Source organism: Stegastes partitus, unplaced genomic scaffold, assembly GCF_000690725.1.
Source record: "Stegastes partitus isolate 25-593 unplaced genomic scaffold, Stegastes_partitus-1.0.2 Scaffold2696, whole genome shotgun sequence".
Taxonomy (NCBI): Eukaryota; Metazoa; Chordata; class Actinopteri; family Pomacentridae; genus Stegastes; species Stegastes partitus.
Genome location: NW_007580427.1, coordinates 13,195 through 22,614, shown reverse-complemented (window position 1 = coordinate 22,614; position 9,420 = coordinate 13,195). Strand labels below are relative to the sequence as shown.

Sequence of the window (9,420 nt, the reverse complement as noted above, 5' to 3'; positions counted from 1 at the left end):
AATGAAATTCTAACTGGGTTCTAGGAACGAAAAGACAGTGTCTCTCAGTATGCGCAAAAAGGAAAATGATCAACAATCTGGATTTTACCACAAGCGCCTCATTTCTCTGATTGTACAGAACATTACCATGACAATAAAACAGCCAGTCTTTTTCATATCTGCAACTGTGTCTGTTCTTCTGGCATTTCTTGTTTGTGTGCTTGCTCAAAGGGTCTTGGCCTTACACTGTAAAGCGCCCTGAGATGACTTGTGTTGTGAACTGGTGCTATATAAATAAAATAAACTGAATTGAAAATTGTTTTTTTTTTTTTTATGTTTGAACTCTTGTCTTCCAAAACCAAATTTAAAAATAATAATAATAAAGGATAAAGGTACTATTAGGAAAATGTAGCTACTTAAGGGATGAAAAGTGAAAGTATCTTTTGTTATTATTAATTATTAGGCTGCAACAATATTAATTTTCTATTATTCTGCTAATTGTGTTTCCATTGATTTAAAAATGTTTAACACATTTCTGACCAACGGTCTAAACTTCTAAGTTATTAGAATTATTAAAAAGAAACAGCAAATGTTAATATTGTAAATATATTAATCAATTAACTAAGCATAACAAATAGTTTCAGTGCTCTGTGTGCAGTATATACAACTAAATCTATAACAAAGCATTATGCAGTGTTTTATAAGCTCTTCATACATGTTGTGTGTAATATTGTAGTAACCAAAGTTCATAAACTAAACCCTCTAATAAGTTGAGATGTCTAATATGAAAAGGATGGACAAAATATTAGAAACCCCAACAAACAACATTCATGAAAGCAAAAAGCCAAAATGTTGAGCGATGAGCCAATATCAGCTTTTAAGACTCAGCTCATCGTTGTGCAGCTTCTTTGAGTTCTTTTCACAGATTGTATTTGTAATTATTTTTTTAAACTTTATTTCAGCATCATTTTGTTTAAAACAACAACAACAAAACTCTTTCTCCAGTTAGTTTTATTAAAGATTTTTTTAAATGGTATTGTGAGAAGATGGGAACGAAATTTCAAAATAAAAGCGGCAAAAAGTGCAATAAGAGAAAGAACGGAAAAACATTTTATAATAATCAATAGTGTATTGATTATTTCTGGAAGTCATTGTCATGTAAATCTATATTTGTCCATTTCTCAACCGCAATCAAAAACGTATTTCTCTTCTAATACACAGCAGTTTCACACTAGAAATTACCTGTAACTTTGAAATGTTATTTGAAGCAACAGATCAGCTCGGTTCTCTTTGTTATATTGCTGTTTGTTGACTTTTTGGGTGAAGGTCCTGGCAAGAAAGAGCAGCACTAAGGCCAAGATGCGTCAAAATAAACTAAATTGAGTTTTTTTTTTTTAAATCACGTTTGTACATTTCATGATGTTTTCTGTTTAAACGAAACACCGAACGACATTCTTCCTAACTAAACAAAAACAAAGGAAAAAAAAAAAGTACCTGCTGTTTAGTGTAACCAGACGAGGGGCGTGGCCTCAGGTGCGAGGCTTTGACTCAGCACAGGTGAGCTGCTCACGCGCCCCGCTGACAGCTGCGGCTCGAGCGTTCCAAGGGAGACGCGAGACTTTGCCATCCGAGACTCCAAGGACGTTCCTCCTGTTCGGCTTTTGTGCTGGAATTCAAACTTAAAAAAATAGCCAAAATGACGTTGCTGGAGAAACCGGAGAGATTCGTTTTTCTGGCCGTTTTCTTTAGCCTTTCCTCTAAAGGTGAGAATTAAAACTAATTCCAGGCTTTATTTTGAAAACTTGTTTGCTGTGTATGCTAGATATGACAAAGACTGATGCTCATGGCTATTATTGTTCACGTTTTAAGCATAGTAATTATATTTATTTGTCATAATTTTCAATAGAAATAACCAACTGGGCTTAAGTTGTCCCTATTGGCTGAGTTTAGAGAATTATTTCTTCTTTCCTTTTTGAGCTAATAACTTGGTTCCATCCTGACAGGTGCCTACAGTCAGCTGGAGGTTGCTCCCGCCGGTCCAACTCTGGTGAATGCACTCGCTGGCAGCAATGTGACTCTGTCTGTGTCCTTCACCGGTGCCCCCGACCCAGCCCTCACCTGGTTTATGGGAGATATTCCCGTTGTGACGTGGACTATAGACTCCAGTGATGATCCAGACGTGGCTGAAAACCGCAAGAATGTGCTCAAGATTGAGCGAAATGGATCCCTCAGCTTTGTGAATGTGCCACTTGGATACACAAGTAGCTACACTGTTGAGATGACAAAGTCTGGAGTTGGAAAAGCATCGACGACTTTCACTCTGAACATATTTGGTGAGTCCAATGTGGAGGTGCTGTTCTTTTGTGGGGTTACTGGAACTTTTTTGTGATACTGATTCACAGATGCTGTCATGTATTTTGATCGTTTGAGGGTATGATGAGTTTAACAGCTGGGAATATTTGGAGAAAAAGGTTTCCAAAGCCGCTGTGTGTGTTTAGAGAAGATGCTGGATTTCCTCAAAACATTACGACAAAAATTCGAGCCAGACGTCACACATTCTGCAAGAGATTTAGTGCCTTACCTTAATTCTTGACTAGTGTCTCTTTTTACATTTAAAACAAAAATGCAGCAAACACACTTGGAGGTTGCAGGTTTTGGAAGAGTAACTGCTTCCCCAGAGGATGCAGATATAATCACTCTTGTTGGATTTTACTTGGAATCCATCCCAGCTCCGGGGCTGTTCATACATGGTTGTCTCTTTTCTGTTGAATGTGGTCATGTTGGAATCACTCTAGAAAGTTTAACAGTTGATGTTTAGCCTAGACTCGTCATCTTAATAAGACCGTGGTGAATTTGAAAGGAAACCAGGCGTAGCGGACTTAAAGACGACAACACTTGAGCCACCTGATCTACTGTCCCTTCACATTTCTGTTTACAGAAAACTTCCAGAACCTGATTCTGAGCACTCAGCCAGATTTTGCGAAAGAGGGAGCGGAACGGTTCACCTTGCGCTACAGCATGCTGCAAGGCGTGGTCGAGCAGCAGACGTGGTTCTTCAATGGCAGAGAGATAAAAACCGACTCGCACTACTTGGTGGAGCAGAGGAGCCTCGTGATCCTCAACCCAAACCGAAGCGACTCGGGGCAGTACTCGGTGCACCTGACGAACCCCTTTAGCACTGCGACTGCTCTTAAGAATGTCACTGTGAGATGTAAGATTAACTACATTGAACTGAAATTCTTCACCATGAGCATCTTGTAAACATCCGTCATCTTACGTCTCTCCTCTCTGCGCTTTGTGGTCGGTTACAGATGGACCAGATGAGCCCACACTTGAGGTCCAGCCAGATAAGCCCTCCTATGTGGCGGGAGACTCCGTGAGCCTCTCCTGCCGGGCTGAGGGATTCCCACAGCCGACTGTCCAGTGGGTCTTTGGTGGTCAGATCCTCTCTGATTCCCGCGAAGGAGTCCTAAATTTAGCGAACGTACAGGCCAGTCAAGGAGGTGTTTATACATGCAGTCTGCTCAACGAGGACACGAACGAGAAGCGTCAGAAGAACCTGACTTTAACTATTTATGGTATGTGAATAGAAGTAGTTTTGTCTTAGATGCATAAGAATCTTGAAAAAAGTTGATATTTTACAAATCGAATTGTCTAAATAACGTATATTTGAACCCAAACACTGTTACCTATTGTTGTTCGGTTCACATTAATGATGCAAGATTACATTCTGTTTTGGGACAGACAGACCGGTGGGCAACCCTGTGTGTTCTGTGACGTCTGTGGGTATCACTCACCTGCAGTATCGCTGTGAGTGGACGGGGGGAAGCCCGCAGGCCAACCTGTCATTCCCAGACCTAAGCATGAGTATTGAGGCAGGACACATCAGCCTGAACGTCAACGCCTCAGATGACCTAAATGGGAAAACTGTGGCGTGCATGGCAAACCATCCACTGGAACAGAATGAGTGCAATGTTACTGCAAGTAAGTTTCTTTTTAAGCAACTGTGTGTAAAAAGAAAAAAAAAGTTATTCCTATAAGTAAGTCATATATTATGTGCTGTATTGACTTGTGGTAGTCAACCCTGATCAAGAACTTTATGTTCTTCAGGCAGTCCAGAAGAGTTCCGTCCAGTCATAAGAGCAGTTGACTCTGATGGCAAACTAAAGGTCACAATCGATTGTGTCAGTGAGGCCTCACCTCCGGCTGTGGTGTCGTGGTACCGAGGCGGTGAGGCTGTCGCCAGCGGGACAACGCAACAGATCAGCAACGACACCACACAGCTCCAGATTCTTGATTACAGTGTCAACAGCACTCTCCTGCAAAACTACACCTGCACGTGTCGCAACCCACTCGGCAGCTTAAGGAAGGAAATTCTGCTGCAAGGTACAGCATCCTGACTGAAAATATAAAACTGACCCTGAACACAATTTTGAGGTGGAAGAGTTTATGTGTTTTATGTATTTTTACTCCACTACATTTTAGAGGGATGTCGTGCACTTCTTCTTTCTATATTTAGCAGATTAGGTTGCACAAGAATATTTGATGAGTAAACCGGTGGTGGAGCTACAACAGTGTAAAAGCACTGAAATAGAAGTCCTTCATTCACTTCTATTAATAGTTCCACCTCAGTAAGACCCATATTATCAGCAAAATGTACTTAAAGTGTCAAAAGTACCATGAGTCAAGGTGGACAGGACATAATTCTGCTACTGCTTTGATCATTTCAAAAATAATTGTATTTTAAAACTCTCTTCAATTCCCTGCGTCTCTTTCTGTTATGTGATCGTAATCTAGATGATTGGGCTTTGGACTGAACATAAAAAAGGCATTTTTCACATTACATTTGATAAACTTTAAATTGGTTAAATAGCAAAGTAGTTATTGTTAAGTTATTGTTAGCTGCAACACGACTTTGAGACTGAAATACTAAGATCTTTTATTTCAGTGAGTATTTAGAATTTGAATGGAATAAGTAAAAATATGTACTTATTATAGTTAGTGCAGTGATGATTTGCGTCACCTTTCTGCTGCTTTCAGCTTCCAATTTGGAGTGCTACTAGCATTACCAGACACAATGAGCCCTCAGAGAGAGAGCTAAGTAATACCTGAGATTGCTATTTCCCTTTAAACAAAGCTCTCCAGTCTTGTTGCACCCTCAGCCCCCCTTCCTGTCCTTTCTTGATCTCCCTCCTCGCTCACAATCCCTCTCTCTCTCTCTCTTTCTCCAGGACCGTCGATCTCAGATTTCAATGTGTCCACTAATGGAACCGTCGTCACGTTGACCTGGGAGGTCCCGCGTGCGTCTGTTGTTACGGGTAGGCAGTAATTAACTCCAGGAAAGCAAAACTCCAACCGTATCTCTTGTGAACCCACACAAACCCAACCCCTCTTGTTTTGATTTTGCACATCTAAGCAGACGTCTTGGGGAAGAATGCTGACAGTGTTGAAAACAAACTCAGGTTAGAACATAGAGGTGTAAATATTACGTGATGTGTGAAGCCACCAGCTGGGCAGGGCGGTGTTATGGGAAAAAAGTATTTTAGGGATGAAACCACTGTGAAAAGCAAATGTCAGTCTTTGGTATGTCTCCGTGTCTGTCAGTTTGTATGTACATAATATGACAGCAATATTCTCCTCATAGGCATGTAGCAGTAATCGGTAAACTACTGAGATGTGCTACCGCTATCAGGTTTAGAGATTCATCTGCTCTGATGCGACAACCCAACTCTGTGTGCTTTTGCAAAGGGTTCGACATCGAAATGAAAGGGCCAAGCCAAAACCCTAACACCACTCACGCTAACTCAGACGGATACCGCGTCATCCTGCAGAAACCAGGCTCTGCTAGGACAGCGACAGTCTTTGACCTCGATCCCGACTTGACCTACCGTTTTCGGGTCGTCCCCAAAGCTCGTCTCACAGTAGGACCGCCGTCTGAGGCCCGCAGGATTGGTCCAGGTTTGGCCCAGTTGTGTGTTAAAGCATCACATTTGTTATCGCAGGGTTAGTGACTTTGCGGTATAATTATTGGTCCTGTTGGTGCTAGGTGAAGGGCTGAGCGGTCCTGCCATTGCTGGCATCGCAGCCGGAATCCCCTGCAGCCTTCTCTTCCTGGTTCTGCTGGGCGTCCTCATCTACTTCTGTGTCTACTGGTACAAGAACAGAAGTAAGTGAAGTTAAGCACCAAAAACAAACCGGTGACTATTTGTCTTCCGTTATAAATATTATCACCTTTTCCCCTCCTGTGCCTTGTAGATCATCAGCCAAGATATCCAGCCTCCAGATTCCCTGAAAAGGTCTGAATCAGTTCACTGGCCAACGTAATCGATGTGCAGGAATGTCGAGTTATATGGATTTTGAACTTCAATTGTCTGCCGAAACTCGACAACAGAGGACGCTGGTCAACTCCACTCATTTTCCATTTTTATTTAATCTTTTCAGAAAGGAATCAGGTTGAGTGTTTGCTAGTTGATAACCTTAAAATAAAACACAAACCCGTATTAATCCATCAACAATACTTTAAATTGTACATCTTAATAACTCCAAATCAAAATGATTGCAAATATTATTCATTACATAAACCAAGTCCGGAAACCAACATCCCAAATCACCATAAATCAAATTAACAATTACAATTTTATCCTTTAAATTCATTTGAAACTGTCTCTACATACCAGTGGCGTCTCTGCAGTCATCAGTACAATAAAGATTTCTGACCTTCCTCCCTGCACTGGCATGAACAGCAAACGAAGAGAACACACCTGCCCAGGACCCACTATTGAAGCCTTCTTCTCCCTTCAGGCCTGAGCTGACACACCTGTCAACTCAGCACTGCCCCCTTGCTGCTAGTAAAATAAGTAGCTAGGTGAAAAATTAAATAAGCAAATAAATACATATACACACAGCACCATAACCTAATTCATAACTCAACAAGGAATTTATCTCCGTAGCTTTAGGGCGAGCAGATCAGTTAATAGTTACAGGGCGCTGAGGAAGTGTAGGGTACACATCATACTTTTACATATCGTGGCTCAGATGATTATACTGCATTGTAATACATCATCATGTTCCACAATCACTTCTCTTACTTTGGGTGGTCGTTTATTTCTTGTGACTCACAGGTGAAAACGATCCAACCAGACATAACTCCTCATAACATGCTGACAGGAGACAAGAAGGCTCCTCCTGACTACAACAGATTACAGCTGGTAATGTAGATAACAGCAAACAAGTGTACGTAGCGGAAAACCGATCCAGCAAATGAACTGACTCGTGTCTGTTTTCTTTCAGACTCCCTCGGAGAGATCCGTGGCTCTGCCCACATTTGTCCCTCCACCGCCTCTAAGAGTCGCCACAACTGTCTAATTGATGTACATTTTAATTTGTAAAGCGCGATTTATTTTTTATGTTTTTAATTCACTGAAAGATGTCCTCTGTATTTTGTATATATATATTTTTATTAACTAAAATAAGGATCAGTGTAAACATGATGCTCAAAAAATGTTAAACAAGTCAATAGCCTGAAATTTCTTGCATGACAGTAAATTACTCAAAACATCAATGATTTTGGAATGAAGATGAATGAACTCCTGTTGTTAGATACTGTCACCCTCAAATCCTTGGTATCCATTTTTTGTGATGTTCAGTTTGCTTTTATGCTGTGCTAGTGACAGCCATGGCTGGAGGCATTGTGTTTTATTATATGTATGTATTTATATCTGTATGTACACCAGTTCGCCAAAACATTAAAACCACCTGCCTAACATTATTTGGGTCCCCCTTACGCCGCTCAAACAGCTCTGACCCATTTGGACATTTGACCCCTGGAGGTACCCTGTGGGTTCCAGGATGGAGCTTTTGTGGATCTGGCTTTCTCCCTCACACCTCATAGATCAGGGGTGTCCAATCCTGGTCCTCAAGGGCCACAGTCCTGCATGTTTTAGATGTTTCCCTCTTCCAACACACCTGATTCAAATGATTAGCTCATCATGAAGCTCCACAGAAGCCTGATAACAATCCTGATCATTTGAATCAGCTGTGTTGGAAGAGGGAAGCATCTAAAACATGCGCCCTCGAGGACCAGGATTGGACACCCCTGTCATAGATGCCTTGGAGGTGAACACCCTGAGCTCTTAGTCATGTCCCTCGAGCTGTTTTTGGCAGATAGTGAGCCGCTTGTCCTGCTGGAGGAGGCCACTGCCATCCAGGGATCCTAGCTGACCTAAAACAGGAAAAGTTTAGTCACATTTAATGTCAGATAGTGAGGGAAAAATAGGTTGTGTCTTTTTATACTGTGTATGTAAACTTCTGGTTTCCGCTGTACATTAGCTGGGGAGGGACTCACACACACACTGGCAACCTCCAAAATGGAGAAGAAGCTACACATAAGTTGTGAAAGGGTGTAAACTGCATTTTCCTATAAAGTAGTTTTGGTGCAACAAACTTAAGCAAGCTTCTAACATGTTGTCAAGATTGTGAAAGAGGGATTTTTACCACAAAGCATGACTTCATCAGTTGGTACACCATCCCAACCACAAGTGAGTACTGGAGTAAGCAACAAATGGAAAAAGGAAATTTAAGTCTAAAAATAATGGGTCCACGTGGGTGAAAGTCCTGTGCCGGACGAAAGAAACTGCCAACTTTCTATCGTCCCTGTGTGGTTTTTATGGCTTAAAGTCGAAACACAGAGAAAATAAGTTTCTTACAAAATGTAAATAAGAATGCACTTGAATTGTATAGGGAGGCTACTTTTGGGAGGCAGGGTTGGTTTGGATTACCCCTTATAGCTGTGAATATCTCCTATCAACAGTGTTTGTTGTTTGAAGCAATTTGCTTTAGACATTTGTCACAGCAGACTTTTTCCCTTTTTGCAGTTGGAAAAGTTCATTTAGAATGAATAAAGGCTCAGTTCCACTAAGTATCCCAGTAAACCAGGGGTCTCAAAATCCATTTACCTGGGGGCCACTAGAGGTGGTAGAGTCTGGGTGAGGCTGTAGGCTCAAGTATTCCACAAAAAGAGGGTTTCAAAAAAAGTACAACTGATCCATCCATCCATCATCTATACACCGCTTAATCCTCACTAGGGTCTCGGGGGGGCTGGAGTCTATCCCAGCCGACTTAGTGAAGGCAGGGGACACCCTGGACAGGTCACCAGTCTATCACAGGGCTACACTTAGAGACAGACAACCAAGCACACTCACATTCACACCTACGGACAATTTAGAATCACCAATTAACCTCAACATGTTTTTGGACTGTGTGGGAGGAAGCCGGAGAACCTGGAGAGAACCCACGCTGCACGGGGAGAACTTGGAGACTCCACGCAGAAAGATTCCGGTGCCACCACCGGGACGCAAACCGGCGACCTTCTAGCTGTGAGGCAACGATGCTAACCACCGACCACCTTGCAGCTACAACTGATCCAATCTTCTCAATCTTTAT

General features: G+C 41.8%; 1 protein-coding gene across 1 annotated transcript; it reads left to right on the top strand.

Annotated features, from left to right (window-relative positions):
* Nucleotides 1–1,675: 1,675 nt before the first annotated feature.
* vsig10l (V-set and immunoglobulin domain containing 10 like) lies at nt 1,676–7,647 on the top strand. Its single transcript, XM_008305914.1, has 12 exons — nt 1,676–1,742; nt 1,983–2,312; nt 2,918–3,190; nt 3,291–3,557; nt 3,724–3,963; nt 4,090–4,365; nt 5,211–5,297; nt 5,728–5,937; nt 6,026–6,145; nt 6,235–6,275; nt 7,101–7,187; nt 7,270–7,647. The coding sequence occupies exons 1-12, from the start codon at nt 1,676–1,678 to the stop codon at nt 7,342–7,344; spliced, it is 2,073 nt and encodes a 690-aa protein (XP_008304136.1). The 3' UTR covers nt 7,345–7,647.
* The last annotated feature ends 1,773 nt before the right edge of the window (nt 7,648–9,420 follow it).

Bases quoted from the DNA above. Each gene is read 5' to 3' on its own strand.
- vsig10l (XM_008305914.1), top strand. From the start codon at position 1,676: ATGACGTTGCTGGAGAAACCGGAGAGATTCGTTTTTCTGGCCGTTTTC. The intron at 2,313-2,917 runs GTGAGTCCAATG...TTCTGTTTACAG, and splicing joins TTTCACTCTGAACATATTTG to AAAACTTCCAGAACCTGATT. The intron at 5,938-6,025 runs GTTTGGCCCAGT...TGTTGGTGCTAG, and splicing joins GGCCCGCAGGATTGGTCCAG to GTGAAGGGCTGAGCGGTCCT.